Source organism: Aquarana catesbeiana, linkage group LG04 (genome assembly GCF_042186555.1).
Source record: "Aquarana catesbeiana isolate 2022-GZ linkage group LG04, ASM4218655v1, whole genome shotgun sequence".
Taxonomy (NCBI): Eukaryota; Metazoa; Chordata; class Amphibia; order Anura; family Ranidae; genus Aquarana; species Aquarana catesbeiana.
In genome coordinates this window covers 345,164,394-345,181,824 of record NC_133327.1, presented here as the reverse complement: position 1 = coordinate 345,181,824, position 17,431 = coordinate 345,164,394, and the positions used below count along the sequence as shown (strand labels likewise).

General features: G+C 40.5%; 1 protein-coding gene across 1 annotated transcript in view; it reads right to left on the bottom strand.

Moving 5' to 3' along the window:
* UFL1 (UFM1 specific ligase 1) overlaps positions 1-17,431 on the bottom strand; it is a 121,193-nt gene that overhangs the window by 13,395 nt on the left and 90,367 nt on the right. Inside the window, exons 14-17 of the mRNA XM_073626964.1 lie at positions 11,524-11,690; positions 10,415-10,545; positions 6,271-6,351; positions 423-508 (exon numbers count right to left, since the gene is read on the bottom strand). Coding sequence (XP_073483065.1) covers positions 423-508; positions 6,271-6,351; positions 10,415-10,545; positions 11,524-11,690 — 465 coding nt within the window. The remainder of the gene's footprint in view (positions 1-422; positions 509-6,270; positions 6,352-10,414; positions 10,546-11,523; positions 11,691-17,431) is intronic.

The following is a 17,431-nucleotide window of genomic DNA, read 5'->3' as shown; positions in this document are numbered from 1 at the left end:
CTTGCTAAACCTTTAATGATCTTTTAACAGCTTTGAAGCTCTTTGAGGGTACCTGTACAGAAAGAAAATATGAGGGCCGCCTTCCAGAGAATACTAGTTGCCTTACTGTGTCTGGCTTCAATACTTATGATTTACCAACATGGCGCATGCATGAAGATTTGAAAGTCAACGTGAAGTCGGAATGCCTGATCTGCATACTTGTTCTAGTGTTATAGCCAAAGGATCAACATGAAAGTCAAAAAAATAGCATTTGTTACAGAAAAAAAATCAGCAATGGCAGACCCATATTCTTTCAGTCCAGCTTTCTTTAATGCCTTCCGAGTATGTAAATTAGCAGCGTAAGGCTGAGAGTAAATTAAACTACTAGATACATAAAGATGTGCTCATCCCCAATTCTATTCTAGCGAAACAGATGTAAGTACCTTTCTTTCTTCTTATCTCCCTTCTTCACTAGGATGCCACATGCATCTGCTGCTGAATCCAGACAGGACAAAAATTCTTCTATATTCTGTGGGGGAGGGAAAAAATACACATACACGTTTAACCACTTAAGGACCGAGCCTCTTTTTTACACTTAAGAAAAATGGGGGGATAACTGCGCTACAGTGAAATACATAAACAATAACAATTATAGCTGCGATTCATCTATGCAACACAGACACAGTGAAATTAAATAAGAAAAAAAGGGGGGTGAATCGCGCTAGAAAAGATTGGTGATCATATACATCATCACTAAACCAAATATTTAGAACTAAGTGAAAAGTTCCCCTTTAAGGTATACATAACACATATCAAATTAGTAATCAATCCAAAAATTAAACGTACAAAAGTGATAATTAGATGGAATCATAGAAGGAAAAAAGGGGCTCCATATAGTGTAAAATCATTGACTTTATTGGATAAGTAAAAAGGTTAAACTCACATGTTAGTAGACAATAGTAGGCATGTAGTGTAGTCGGAAGCTCACAGACAGCCCATCCTACTGGAAATAACAGCAGCAATGGGAGGTGACGAGAACGCGTCGCTCTGCCCTACGCGGCGTTTCGTGATAGAGTCACATCATCCAGGGGCATGATTTCATCTGCAATGCTGTGGGCTGATGTCTGAGTACCTGTCAGTGTGAACATCTTCAGCCTGACCCTGCAGTCTTTGATGTCCCATCTCGGTATAAGGTCTCTGATCCATTGGTCGTGGTCCGAAGCAGTATTAACAAACAGCCTTCTCTGATCCTCTGTAATGGGGGATCATGAGTTTCTGGTAAGCGGCCAGTCTGATTTCACGGTGGTGGAACAAGCACGCTTCTTTTTTTCTCACAGCAAGAACTTATGTTTTTTTGGAACTTTTTTAAGATACTTTTAAATCACTTGGGTGATTTATTTTTATACATGGACTTTTAATTATCACCTTTGTACGTTACATTTTTGGATTGATTACTAATTTTAATTTGTTGTGTATACCTTAAAGGGGAACTTTTCACTTAGTTCTAAATATTTGGTTTAGTGATGATGTATATGATCACCAATCTTTTCTAGCGCGATTCACACCCCTTTTTTTCTTCTTTTTTACACTTGTTGTTTACAAGTTAAAATCATTTCTTTTTTGCTAGGAAATTACTTAGAACTCCCAAACATTATATATTTTTTTCAAAAACCCTAGAGAATAATATCGCGGTCGTTGCAATACTTTCTGTCACACTGTATTTGCGCAGTGGTCTTACAAGAGTACTTTTTTTTTTTTTTTTGAAAAAATACGCTTTTTTAGATTAAAAAAAATAAGACAACAGTAAAGTTAGCCCAATTTTTTTTTATATTGTGAAAGATAATGTTACGCAGAGTAAATAGATACCCAACATATCATGCTTCAAAACTGCGCCTGCTCATGGAATGGCGACAAAATTTTACCCTTAAAAATTTCCATAGGCGATGTTTAAAATTTTCTACGGGTTACCAGTTTTGAGTTACAGAGGAGGTCTAGGGCTAGAATTATTGCTCTCGCTCTAACGATCACGGCACTACCTCACATGTGTGGTTTGAACACCGTTTTAATATGCAGGCACTACTCACATGTTCACTTCTGCATGCAAGCTAATCTGAACGGGGCACTTTAAAAATAAATTTTTTTTCATTTATTTTACACTTTTATTCCTATTACAAGGAATGTAAACATCCCTTGTAATAGAAAAAAAGTATGACAGAACCTCTTAAATATGAGATCTGGGGTCAAAAAGACCCCAGATCTCATATTTACACTAAAATGCAATAAAATAAAAAAAGTCACCTGTTAAAAAGATTTTTTTAAAAGTTCTCCTTTAAGAGCTATGGGCAGAAGTGATGTTTGACGTCGCTTCCGCCCTCCCATGCCATGGAGCTGAGCAGTGGTCATCTTCCACTCAGTCGGAAGCCAGGCATCCACGGGAGAGGACGCGATAGTCTCCGCTGCTACCGGGGGGTCCGGTAAGTGGGGGAGACGACCGGATCGGCGGGAGGGGGGTGGGCACCTCAAGTGATCTTGCGGCGAATCCGCCACAGAGACCAATTTTTTTCTTAAAGAGAAACGCACAGTGTTCCCGAAAATGCTGGGGTTATGGCAGCTAGCTGCTGCCATAACGCCGATATTTAGCATCAAAGTACTGACGTACGGGTACATAGTTTTGCGTGAAGTGGTTAAAAAAACTTTTAAAAATTCTGTTTGGAAAAAGTCTTTAAAGCGGAATTCCAGGCATTTTATAAACTCCCCCCGTGTTCGTCATCACTTCCTGTATTCTCATTGCATTTTTTTTTTTTTTATTTCGAGCAGTGCAAAATACCTTTTTTTGTTGTATTCCCCAACTTACGCAGTACCTCGCGGCGGCGAGGCATGTCATGTCCGCTCGCCCATTGGCTCCTGGGATAGGAGTGTCATCAATCCCAAAAGGGAAGGCGCCTCCACCACCGCCGCCTGTAGCAACGTGCCACGCTTTTTTGTTTATGCGCATGCATGAGATCAGGAGGTGCATGCTGGGCAGCCAGCAACACCGTATCTCAGAACAAGCTACCAGTGGGGCTCAGCTGCCCACACTGAAGAAGATGGGAGCGCGCTGGGGGGGGGGGGGCTGCTAAGTACGTTTTTTTAAAAACATAATATTTATAAAAGCTACATTTACTAATAATGCAAATTGTAATAAGATTATATGCAAACAACACGGGGGTGTTTAAAAAAAAAAAAACAAAAAACGCTGGAATGACGCTGTAAGTACATTTTTTTTAGTGTGCCCAGTAATTCCTACAGTAATGCTCCCATTGAAAAGCTCTCCGCCCCAAATATAGGGGCGATGGTACTCTGAACACACTTAATGTACATAACCCAGGAATGGACAAAAATAATGTCATGAGCCAGCTAGTGTACTCCAGTAGCATGCAAGCACTTTTAAGAAGACAGGGACAATATACTGACAACAAGAAACATATAAACAAGTTAGGTGCAATGGCTATCTGGTTGACTTCTAAAAAAAGTAAAAAAAAAAAAAAAAAAAAAAACAAAACAAAAATTGTTCCACTGATCTACAAATGATTCAACATCCACATTCTACAGAAGAGAGTAAACCTTCCAGGAGGGAAGTTATTTTACAGAGGGATAACAGTGATAACATTTCAAACAGACTACCTTGATACTAGCACTGCCTGAGATCATTAGGAAACTTGCAGTATAGTCTGCCCAGCCAGTTTTCATCTTTCATTATGCTAGCTATATCGTTGTTCATATCTGCAAGCAAGTGATAAAAGGGGATAACTCCACAACCATTGACAAACATTTTCACCTATGCTGTTCATATCACGACCAGGTGGGTGACACTCACTGCCTCCGAGCTCCCAGCTAACTGTGAAAATAGTCAGGTGCGTTTGCTTGCACACACGATCACATGCACACACATGCACAAGAGGCGGCTGTGTCACGGTGTGAATTTTAAACATGGCGGTTTTAGCATAACAAAGCTCAGCAGTCCAAAGGCAGCAACAGGCTCAAGAGCAATGTAAGTGACAGGGAAGTTGTTTGGGGCAAAAGAAAAAAACATTAAACTTTGCACATGACATTACTGAGGTGACAGGAAGGTAAAGGAAAAGATAAGTAATGGTAAAAAAAAACATCCACTTGACCCAGCAAACAGGGACAGGCAGAACACTGCCATGGCTCTGATCCGGAGTAACTCTCTACAGCAAACACTGAATACTGGCCTAGCATGTATAAGAGTCCTGTGACACTGGAACACATTATCAAGAAGGAAGTAGGGATGTCATAGACACAACATCAGTATGAATGGGGAAAACCTGCATTTGTTGGCTGATTGGAAGGACTTCCAGGATTCTTACAATCCAACATAAATCTACCAGTGCTCTTGACTGAAAGGAGAGACTTCCAAGATTTCAGTACTCAGAATGAATCTACCAGTAGCTGCTGATTGTAGAAAAAGCACACAGAAAACAGAAGAGCTGAAGAAAACACATGCAGAATCCTGAGGACAGTAGCAAAAAACAGGCGCGATGAGAGTTGGAAGGGTTCTCCTATGCTGGCCGACATTTTGTTTTCTTTGTTGCCAGTGTTTATTTCTCCTGTAGGTGGCAGTATAACCCAACAAACTAAAAATGACTGTGTCCCCTCATGGATGAAAAAGAAAGCCATGCATATACAGCATGCTATGAGTTATTGGGAGTTGAAGGTTGGGTATTGCTATGGACTCCATATATCACCAGGATTATTAGCCCAGTGATGTCACATAGAGTCAGTCACTTGCTCCTTCATACCTTCAAGTGGTATCAAACCTAAAAACAAAAATGTATTAAGTTGTAGGTCAACAATTAGATGAGGTACCTGAACTAGTTTTCTTTTTTTTTATTAGCTATTTTTCCTTTATTTTCATCTGGTAATCCGGCCAGTAAATGTAATTTTTCAACTTACTTTAACAAACCAAGCCTAACACTGACAGAGGTGATTACAATGGTCAGCTTTTACTCATTTATGTAAAACTTTGATTACAAAAGGAGAAACAAAACGTTTGCTGTGACTATGTATAAAGGTAAAGTTCAGCTTCAATTTGTTAGTCAATACTTTAGAAATCTGCTAGTCCAAGGCTGGCCATACATTATACAATTTTCTTATTCAATTTCCTTTAGATTTACCTTCAACTATGTATTGCAAGGTCCTGTCTGATTGCATACAAATTGAAAGTGTTTAGTTATGACCTCATATTACATGTTTTTTGATAAATCTAAAGGAAAATTGTACAAGAAAATTGTATAAAGCCTTACCCTACCCTTCTCAGAGACTGAAAAATGTGCTGTCCAAATGTGTCTGCCATACTACTTCATCCAGAATGCAGACACCCTAAGACAGGAAGTGTGTTACTAGCCAGATCATCAGGTGAAAACAGAGGGAAAAAAGCCTAAAAAAGAAAACAAATGCAGCCAGTACATCTATGGATTGTTAAGCTGCAATATATTACATTTTGGATTTTTTATTTAATGCCGCTTTAACCGCATGCTGACCAGCCGCCACAGTTGTACTGCGGCAACATGGCTCGGCTGCGTGAATCGCCATCATGTTACGTCGGTAACAGACAGCCACTAGCAGCGCGCGCACCCTCCATGTTCGCCCACGGACCCAATGTGTGAGTGCCCGGCGGTCGCAATCATAGCATTGATCGCTGTAAAAATGCCAATGGTCCCAAAAATGTGTCAAAATTGTCCGACGTGTCCGCCATAATGTCGCAGTCCTGATAAAAATCGAAGAACGCCGCTATTACTAGTAAAAAAAAAAAAGAATAAATAAAAAAGCCATAAAACTATCCCCTATTTTGTAGACGCTATAACTTTTGCGCAAACCAATGAATATACGCTTATTGCAATTTTTTTTTTACCAAAAATATGTAGAAGAATACATATCGGCCTAAACTGAGGAAAAAAAATGTTTTTTTATATATTTTTATAGCGCAGAGGCAATCAAATACCACCAAAAGAAAGCTCTATTTGTGGGGAAAAAAGGACGTCAATTTTGTTTGGGAGCCACGTCGCAGGACCGGGCAATTGTCAGTTAAACCGACACAGTGCCGAATCACAAAAAGTGCTCTGGTCTTTGGCCAGCCAAATGGTCCGGGGCTGAAGTGGTTAAGAACCACCCATTTCCTTCCAGCTCCTGGTGCTGAACAGATTTTGCTGGCAATGGAGTGATTGAGGCAAAAGCAGGTTATCCAGATAAGATTCTAGCTATATGTGAAAAGGATGTATTCTCAACACTTACTTTTCCAGACAGGGAGCTGTTAAGTTTTACCAAAGGGCCCTTGGCTTCTTCTTGGAACTTATTTAACATTTTCTTTCTAACCTGAAAAACAGGGCACGTATAAAAAGGACACCATCTTGTAATATATCAATCCACAAGTAACTGAAGTGATGTAACATAAGCAAAAATACTAATCATTATGACTTTCAATGTAGTAGATCAATTTACTAGTTCTCTATCAGATGCTAATGTACAGTGATCAGACTAACCCTAGCTCCTTGTGCACAATTTCATTTTCAAGTTACATTAAGCCCTGGTTCAAACCAGTGCGGCTTTGAAATGGTGCTACTTCAGCACAATTTGCACCTCCGATTTCATTGTGGCTTGCGACTTCATTAAACAGAAGTCTATGCAAATCGCAATGAAATCTCAAAAAAGTAGCGCATGAACCTTTTCCAAAGTCGCCGCAATGATTTGAACAGTTGTACTGCCAGCAATAGGGTGCACCTTGTCATGCGATTTTGAACTGTTATACCAGAGATCCAGGGAGGACTGACAACTCATGGGGCCCCAGGGCAATAGAAGATTATGGGGCCCCCAGGCTTACAGGTGGCCGCCATTCCAGGAGTAAGTAACAAACAAAACATATAGAGTAAAGCAGTCAGGATGAGCACCACGCTCACATCAGAGTCCTCCCTTACATCAAAGTCCCAACATTCTCCCTATACATCACAGTCTGCAGAGTCCCACCCTATGGCAGAGCCCCCCCAGTGTGGCATGCTATGGCAGAGCCCCCCCGGTGTCCCCTTACACACACCTTTGCACCTTAGTGCTTGGTGTGGCAGGCAGATGGCAGGAAAAGGCCTTTAAATTTAAAAAATCCACTTGTTGTAGGCTCTGAATTGTGCAAGTGAATCGTAGAGCCATTGGAATATTGAACTGCTGTGGTTGGCCTCAGATCTGGCAGTGGGGCATGTGAATAAAAGCCATGCTTGATGTGTGCCATGATATAACTGCACAGGTGTATGCCCAGACCTGCCCTGCAACCTGATCAGAGGCCGAGCTCAGCAGTTCACCATTCAGCTGCCTCCGAATGGCAACACGTGTATTATTCACGGGCATGGGATTGTTAGATCGACTTCTGCTTAGCGGCAGTAGGCACACATGGATCATACAGTATACATACACACAGTATACATATATACACATAGACACAGTATACATGTACACACACACACATAGACACGGAGTATACATACAGTATATAGACATAGACACGCAGTATACAGTGGGGCAAAAAAGTATTTCGTCAACCACCAATTGTGCAAGTTCTCCCACTTAAAAAGATGAGAGAGGCCTGTGATTGTCATCATAGTTATACCTTAACAATGAGAGACAAAATGTGGAAAGGAGATTTGCACTCAAAATCTCACAATACATGGCCCCATTCATTCTTTCATGTACACGGATCAGTTGTCCTGTTCCCTTTGCAGAGCAACAGTCCCAAAGCATGATGTTGCCACCCCCATGTTTCACAGTAGGTATGGTGTTCTTTCGAGTTGTGTTTCTACCAAACAGTTCTACTTTGGTTTCATCTGACCATATGACATTCTCCCAATCCTCTTCTGGATCATCCAAATGCTCTCTAGCAAACCTCAGACGGGCCCGGACATGTACTGGCTTAAGCAGGGGGACACGTCTGGCACTGCAGGGTCTGAGTCCCTGGCAGCGTAGTGTGTTACTGATGGTAGCCTTTGTTACGTTGGTCCCAGCTCTCTGCAGGTCATTCACTAGGTCCCTCCATGTGGTTCTGGGATTTTTGCTCACCGTATATGTGATCATTTTGACCCCACGGGGTGAGATCTTGTGTGGAGCCCCAGATCGAGGGAGATTATCAGTCGTTTTGTATGTCTTCCATTTTCTAATGATTGCTCCCACAGTTGATTTCTTCACACCAAGCTGCTTGCCTATTGCAGATTCAGTCTTTCCAGCCTGGTGCAGGTCTACAATTTTGTTTCTGGTGTCCTTCGACAGCTCTTTGGTCTTCACCATAGTGGAGTTTGGAGTGTGACTGTTTGAGGTTGTGGACAGGTGTCTTTTATACTGATAACAAGTTCAAACAGGTGCCATTAATACAGGTAAATGAGTGGACAGAGGAGCCTCTTAAAGCGGAGTTCCACCCTAAAGTGGAACTTCCGCTCATTGGATTCCTCCCCCCCTCCGGTGCCTCAATTGGCACCTTTCAGGGGGGAGGAGGGTGCAGATACCTGTATAATACAGGTATCTGCACCCACTTCCGGGCATAGCTAGCCGCAGCAAGCCACTAAATGCCCCCCCCCACCCCCATGTTGTGTTCTGGGAAACACACAGTTCCCACAACACAACGGGGACCAGTGTAGACGCGCAGCGCGACTCGCACATGCACAGTAGGGAACCGGGCAGTGAAGCCGCAACACTTCACTTCCTGATTCCCTGACCGAGGATGGCGGCGGGGGCAGCCAAGAGACGAGCGATCGATCGGCTTCGGCATCGCTGGACCCTGGGACAGGTAGCTGCTGCTGGCTTTTAATATTTTTCTTTAAGGTGGAGCTCCACTTTAAAGAAGAAGATACAGGTCTGTGAGAGCCAGAAATCTTGCTTGTTTGTAGGTGACCAAATACTTATTTTCCACCATAATTTGCAAATAAATTCTTTCAAAAATCAGACAATGTGATTGTCTGGATTTCTTTCCACATTTTGTCTCTGATAGTTGAGGTATACCTATGATGACAATTACAGGCCTCTCTCATCTTTTTAAGTGGGAGAACTCGCACAAATTGGTGGCTGACTAAATACTTTTTTGCCCCACTTTACATATATACACAGACACACAGTATACAAATATACACATACACATAGACACACAGTATACATATATACATATAGACATAGACACGCAGTATACATATATACACATAGACACACAGTATACATATATACACATAGCCATAGACACACAGTATACATATATACACATAGACACACAGTATACATATATACACATAGACATAGACACACAGTATACATATACACACAGACACACAACAGCACTTTTCATCCAAAAATCAGCCTGACTGAACACACTGTTGCCCCCATCTCCTGGCATGCTGAGACTTGTAGTGCCCCAGCAGCTCACAGACACATTAGGTGGTAATGCGGGAGAGACTGTGCCTGTGTACTGGTGGGCAGGTAATGAGTAGGCAGGATAGTAGAGATTGGGGGAGAAGTTCAGAACATGTCCTTCCTCCAGAAGCATGGCACTTCTCACACAGAAAAGCGATCTAACAGCTTCAGAGACAGGAGGAGCCCTGCTAGAGCAAAAACATTTCCTCCCCCTCCCTCCTGCTCACCAGGGTAAGCCACTGACAAAAATACACTCAGTTCAGCTCAGCAAGCCTACCTTACAGCAGGTTGCAGTCCACCCCACACTGCAGGCTGTGTCCCCTTCTCCCTCTCCTCTACTTCCTTCCCTCTCCTCTCCTCTCCTCCAGCAGTCCACATCTCCTGCACTGAAATCAAATGAGCCGCAGTAGGGAAGGGGGCGTGCACACTGTGTTCCTATTGGCTGATGAGGCAGTGCAGAGGCGGGGCAGCTATAGCCTCGGGATTTCCACAGCAAAATGATGTCGGCAAGGGACATTTCAGGGACAGATGTAAAAAAAACACAGATTTTTACATACTGTCCCTGGTTTTACTGAGGCTGGCCACTCTGATGGGGCCCCCTAGTGGCCTTGGGGCCCTCGGGTAGTGCCTGAATGGTCAGTCCGCCCCTGGCAGAGACTGTATTACAATGATTTGAGAGATGCTAATAGTTACAATAAAGTGTTGAAAATGTTACAATACCTTAAAAGAGATGTCTATAAAATCAGAGGAAAAAAAAACTACTGGAGGTTTACTGATTTTAACTCATCAGGTCCTTTTATTCCTTTCTCTACCTTGTAGTGGAAAAATGATCACTTCAGCCCTGGTTTTCCAGGATGCTCCCGTGAGAACTATTACCTAGTTTATTTATGTAAAACTGAATACACATATTCCTAAATGTTTCCAGAGGCTGCATTTTAGCAAATAATATTAATGGGAAAATGGTGGATTCATTATGTAGAGAATAAAACAAAGGTATTAATACCTCACTGGTAATGGTAGTGTGATCTTCAGCTGCCATCATTACATCACCAGCCAGAAAATTGAAGATGAGATTGGTAATATCAGTGCAAACTGTCTTCAGTAGGTGTTTGGCAAGATTACTCTGAGTTTCATCTATAGAATACAGAATCTCAGTTATACTGCTTCTCACATAAAGGTGGTAAATAAAAAGGTATTTAACACAGAACACCACGATGCATGGAAAACTGAACTTCAGAATAAACTTTTTCAATTAAAAAATAAGGAGTAAAAGGGTCAGCATCTTGTCTTTATCAGTGTCAATGAACTCATTCAAGAGGATTTTCCTTCACTTCCTGCCCCAGTGATGATACTCGCCAGCATTAAAAGCAATTTCTCTCCAATAAGGACACCAACAGCAATAAAAACACATTCTTTAGTAGAGAAGGGAGGGGGCTAGAAACTTTCCTCCTCTTCTGGTGACATTAATCACCGGAGCACAAAAAAAAAAAAAAAAAAAAAAAAAATTATATATATATATATATATATATATATATATATATATATATATATAAAAATACCCAAAAAGGTGACCCAGCAAATACCCCCCCCCCCAAAAAAAATTACATTTAAATGGCAAACACACACCCATATATATATATGTATAATTTTTATAATAGAGATATCTATCTATCTATCTATCTATCAAAACTTCGGGTGGGTTACTGCCTTTACTCCATCCTGGTTTTTTGGCTGGAACAATGTCAGGGTGCTCTACCCACTGGATTTCTAAGATCACATGACCCGTGCTGCCTCTACACATCTGCTTCTATTACAGGTGTGTCATGTAAAATTACATTTAAGTAGAGGTAGTTTCTGCTTTTGGATAGGTTTATTAACTGGTTTGTGTTAGATCTATACTGCGGAATTCTTCATTTTTGAAACTCTGTTTCAAAGCATAGAAAGCAGTATTAAAAAACGCAAAAGCAAACATATTGCAGGTTACTATATCTTTGATGCGATGGCTGCATTCGCTTTCTTTTTTAGGCTCCTTCTTTCTTCTATTTCCATCTAGTGATCTGGCCAATAAAGCAGCATCATTATAAAAAGCCTTCAACCACATTAAAGACTAACCTGCAAAAAGCTTGATTCCCTTTTCAAACAACCGAATATTGTTATAAAGATTGGAAACTTCTTCTTGAAAGTCTTTCATATTTTGCTTTCTGCTTGTGCCTGATGCTGATGAAGTCGAGGACATGAATACTGAACGTACCACCTCCTGATAACTTTTGGTTAGGGGCCTTAAAAAATAAAAAGAAACAAGAAAAATGAAAAAAAAAAAAACAAGTTCATTTCAAGGAGCTGTTTAAAGATATTTAAAAGCGGATGCCACCCAAAAGGGGAAGCTCCACTTCTCTGCTGCCACATTTGGCACCTTTTGGAGGGGAGGATGGAGCAGGTACCTGGTTTTTGACATGCCACAGCGAACTGAGCTAGAAGTTCACACCCCCCCACCCCTCCTTCCGGGACACTTCACAGGTCCCAGAAGACTGTGGTCCATTCACAAAGTGCAGCGTGCTTCGAGCATGCACAGTAGGAAACTAGTTGTGAAGCCACAAGGCTTTACTGCCAGCATCCCTCAGTCAAGATGGCGGTGCCAGCACCCGATAGCCAATCGAATAATCAGTCAGTAGCTACAGTATTTGAAGCTGCTGGCTTTTATTTTTTTCTGAAGGAGCCTGGGGCTCCTCTTTAATGCAACATAGTTGCATACTATACAGTTATACTGGAATAACTGAAGAATGCCAAAACTAATAGTTAGTTACACTGTTGCCCAAGATGAGCTCAGCAGCTGTGACAGGAGAGAACACACAATGTGTGAATGCAGCCTAAAAGAACCGCACGGTGCTCCCTCCCATGTCACTAGGCACTAGGGGGCACTGGTCCCCAACGGCTGCACTGTCCATACAATAACTTAGGATGAAGCCATCACAGGCTGCAAAGGATTTTAAGAAACCTTCATTTAAATGTGGTTTTGGACTATATTCTATAGACAGAAAGGGAGCCCTAGCTGGAAGGTAGGTTTAGCACTTTATACTGTTATACCCATGAGACAGCATAGTGTGCTTTTTGTTAAAGGGGAACGTGTTTAATTTGCCAGTCCTAAATACAAAGCTAGACCTTACAAAAACATTTAAATTAATAAAAAAAAAAAAAAAGCACAGAATAAATTGATGGTGAACTCAAATACTGCCCCTGGCTCCTTTAATGTGTGCCTATAGCGACAACAATGGCACCATCTTTAGTAGTTTTCCTTCAAAATGCCCACAGAACACCAGCAACCAGGGTATTAAATTATACAACTACTGACGTCTACAACTCCTCACAATCTGACAGTCTGGTATCAAATTATACAACTAGTGACGTCTACAACTCCTCACAATCTTTGAAGCCAGCTCTCATATACAGGTGTCAACAACAAAATGCAGGAAGTGGGAGGGCATGGGCCAAATTTGCTTACTGAAAGTTGTATTTGCATTAAAGAAAAAAAAAACCTTGGGTTTCATGGCTCTTTTATTCATACACCTGAAGTTGTCAACTATAAAATTTAGCTGCTGTTTTGTTATCACGGATAATGGTAGCTGGAGATCACACATTAGGGGGCCGTATAATTTAAAATGATTTTCAACATTTCTGTTATGAGCCTGTTTATTCAGTGATAACTGTCATTACTTAGGCTGCATTCACACCTGAGCATTTTCAGTTTGTAAAACGCATGTAAAACATCCGAAAAACACCCAACAAGCAAAATTCCATTCATTTAAATGGCCCCTGTTCACATCTGAGCGTTTTGTAGCCTGAGGGCAAAATGCCTGAAGCTCAAAAAAAAGTACATGAGCTTCTTTTTGGGCAGATTGCTATTTAAATTGGTGTAAAGAAAAAAGTTCAGTGCGCTACTCAAATAATAATGCGTATATAAAGAAATAAAAAAATTAAAGGAAAAGGGGGCTGCTTACCAGATTTGATGGATCCCCACCACTTTTTCTTTTAAAATATACTATTTCCTGCTACGTGTGGTCTTGCTGGAGCAGCTAATGGAGGAGAGCGGTTCCTGATTGCCGCCTCTGAAATTTCTACTACCAGGCGTGGAGGGAAGTCTGTCTCTACTCAAAGACCAGCCGTTCCTGACCCCGAGAGGAGTTTGTTCAGGCTCGCATGATCTCTGTGGTGGGGATCCATCAAATCTGGTAAGCAGCCCCCTTTTCCTATTTCTGCACTGTCTTAGAAGATCCATAGAAGATTTACTGAAGATTTAAAGAGGAATCACACCTCCGGTTTATGATACCATCATTTTCCATATGAACTATAATTTTTTCATTTCTTTATATTCACATTATTATTTGAGTAGCACACTGAACTTTTTTCTTTATACTGTATAAAACCTCATGTTGAAGGTTTTTTAGTTGCAGCACTCAGGATTATTTATGTTTCATATATTTGCGATCTTGTGTGTTTTTTATGCACTTTTAAAATAGATGTTCACTAATTTAAATTTCACATTGGTTTATCACAGTTGGGGGTAGCGCGGAACGTTTACCATATATTTAAATTGGTGACCTTTTGACCTGTGCAAAATTGCGGTAAAAACCTGTGACTTTCTGCCTGAAAATGAATCGCTCAGGTGTGATGCAGCCTTAAGATAGCAAAATAATACACACAAACACAATCATTATATATATATATATATATATATATATATATATATATATATATATATATATATATATATATATATATGAGGTCGACCGATATGGGTTTTTCTCTGGCCGATGCCGATATTTAGAAATCGCGGTGGCCGATGTATGATGCCGATTTTTTTGGGCTGATATATTAGGCCGATTTATTTATTTTTTTTCCCTTCATCTGATAAAATCTAATAGTTAGACCCCTTTCACACTGGGGCGTTTTCCAGGCGCTTTTGGGCTAAAAATAGCGCCTGTAAAGTGCCTGTAAAACGGCTCCCCTGCAGTCTCGGTGTGATATCCCGTGTGCTTTCACACTGAGGCGATGCGCTGGCAGGATGTTAAAAAAAAGTCCTGCAAGCAGCATCTTTGGAGCGGTGTATACCGCTCCTCCACCACTCCTGCCCATTGAAATGAATGCGCACCGCTGCCGAAGTGCCTGCAAAGCGTTTCGGCAGCAGCACTTCATGGGCGCATTTAACCCCTTCCTCGGCCGCTAGCTGGGTTATAAGCGCCCCGCTACCAGCCGAATAGCGCCGCTAAAATGACGGTAAAGCGCCGCTAAAACTAACAGCGTTTTACCGTCAACGCCTGCCTGCTCCAGTGTGAAAGCATCCTGAAGTAATAAGTGATACAGAAAATTTTTTACATTTAAACATTTATTAAACAAAAGAAACCTCCAATCAGTTCACTTGTATGTAGAATTTAGATTTAAAAAAATAACTATATCTTAAATATTAAATACACAAAAACAGGTAATCAAAACTTTTGGACGAAAAAAAATGGGCTTACTTTACTGCTTATTTTTTTTATTTCATTAGTGTATTTAAAAAAAAAAAAAACTGCGTTTGAAAGACCGCTGCACAAATACCGTGTGACATAAAATATTGCAACAACCGCTATTTTATTTCCTAGGGTCTCTGCTAAAAAAAATATATATATAATGTTTGGGGGTTCTAAGTGATTTTCTAGCAGAAAATACAGGATTTTTACATGTAAGCAACAAGTATCAGAAAAGACTGAGTCTTTAAATGGTTAAACTGAGAACTCCTCCACACTGAGTTCAGCTCATTGATAAAAGAACCTGAAGAGATACAATGTATTTTCTTATCAGACTTGGCAGGCTGCCCAGAGGAGGAGAGAATCCTCTCCACAGATAACTTCAGGAAACTTGCATTGACTTCTATTACAGAAGTCATTTGCAAGTCCCGCTGAAGTTATAATCGGCTTTGTTTATCAGCACAATCTGCCCGATGCCGATTAAGTAAAAAAAGCCAAATATCGGCTGATATATCAACCAACCTCTAATATATATATACACACACACATATACACTGTATATTTATAAACACAATACACTGTCATGGATATATCTATATATAGCTAAGTATTAGGCCTCATGCACACTGGACGTTTTTACAGCAGCCGTTTTTGCCTTCAGCCGTTTTTTTTTTCTACAGTCAATAAACTCCTCAGCATGTTATCCTATGTGTCCATGCACACATAGGCTGTTATCAGCAGTTTTTGGCTGGGGCGTTTTTTGGCCTTAAAAAACCCTCCAAAACTAGTGGGTTCTGAGAAGAGTTTTTCAGCTGTTTTCAGCTGCAAAAATGCCCTAATGTCAAAAAATGCTGATAAACGCTCAAAAACGGTGCTCACCGGCGTTTTTGATCCATTGAAAAAAAAAATGCTAAAAAACGCTCAAAACACTAAAAAACACTATTGCAAAAAAACTTTGAAAAACACTGCAAAGCTACTGGCATTTTTATAACATTTTTTTTTAACATCCAGTGTGCATGAGGCCTAAGGCTTGGTTCACATATATGCAGCATGGGAAATGCAGCAAATCGTGTGCATTTCCTGCACCGCATTGAAAACACATGGCAATTCCTGTGCGAATCACATGGGATGTGCAGCACTGCATATATGTGAACCGAGCCTTCTTCTAAAAGGACATGAAGTGATAGTTAAAACTCCTTAAAAAAAAAAAAAAAAAAAAGTTATACTTACCTGTTCTGTGGAATGGTTTTGCCTGGCTCCTCCTTTTCTAGGGTCTTCTGCTGGCGCTCCTGTCCTCTCCCCCTTGCCCCATGTACACTGCTGCTGCTAAACGGACGTTCAGAGGCAGTTGGACACTTTTTTCAACTGCCCCTGAACTCATTTAACGTTATCTTATGTGTACATGTACACAGGTTCGTTTACTGTCGTTTTTAGGCAGTTGGGTTTAAAGGCCTTTTTTTGAAGGCAAAAAATGAGTTCAGACGGCAAAGTTTCCATCATTTCAGACGCCAAACGCGGTAACGTGCGTTTAGCCGCGTTTCACTTATAGGCGTTTTTCGTTACTGGCCATGTAAAAAAAAATAATTTTTTGTTAGAAATGCTTCTGAACGCGGCAATACGTCGCTAAACACGGCATGTAGACGCAGCAAAATGGCCGTTTTAAACGTGGGTTACTATCTGTCAAGTTAACTCATTCAGGAGAGGTTGTAAAACCGTCCCCTGTACATGAAGCCTTAGGGTTACCTGAGATGCTTGGGAAGATGATTATAACGGTTTCTTTATGGCTGCCATATTGCCTACTTGATCCAAAAGCATGTGCAGTAACGTAATATAGCGGCAGTACAAAACTCATGCAGGTTAGTGTACAATCTGGAATGAGGCAACAAACATCACAGATGCATGGAATAATGAATATATGTATAATAGGCAAAAAGTCTGGCTGTATGTATGTGAAAAGGGTGAATGCTGAAATGCACTCAGGAGAGTACAGGATAGTGATAGATATAGATAGATCTATATAAAGATATATAATTTTGTGTAATCTGTACTTATGATTAAAAAGATATATAAAAAATACATGCAGTGACCAGTTTTAAAAAAAAATAAATAAATAAATAAATGTATGAGATTGCTATAAATGACATTATATGCACACCAAGGTCATGTGTTGGTGAAAGTGGAAAAGGGAGAGGACAAGCGGGGGAAGTACACTCCCTATTTATAAAGTATTTTTAGGCATACACAATGTTTAATGTACATAACTGGTTAATACTGAATAGGATGCAATTCATTATTTTATGTGTATTTAAGTAGTTTTAATGTTAAAGTTTTTTTTGTTTTTTATCTTATGCATTCTCTGCCTTAAAGTGGATGTAAACCCTCACATAAACCCAGTAAAATGAACAGCCTCAGATGATAGACAGAGATGAAACAAATCTCCCTACAGTGCCTTGAAATAGTATTCATACCCTTTGAAATTTTCCACATTTTGTCATGTTACAACCAAAAATGTAAATGTA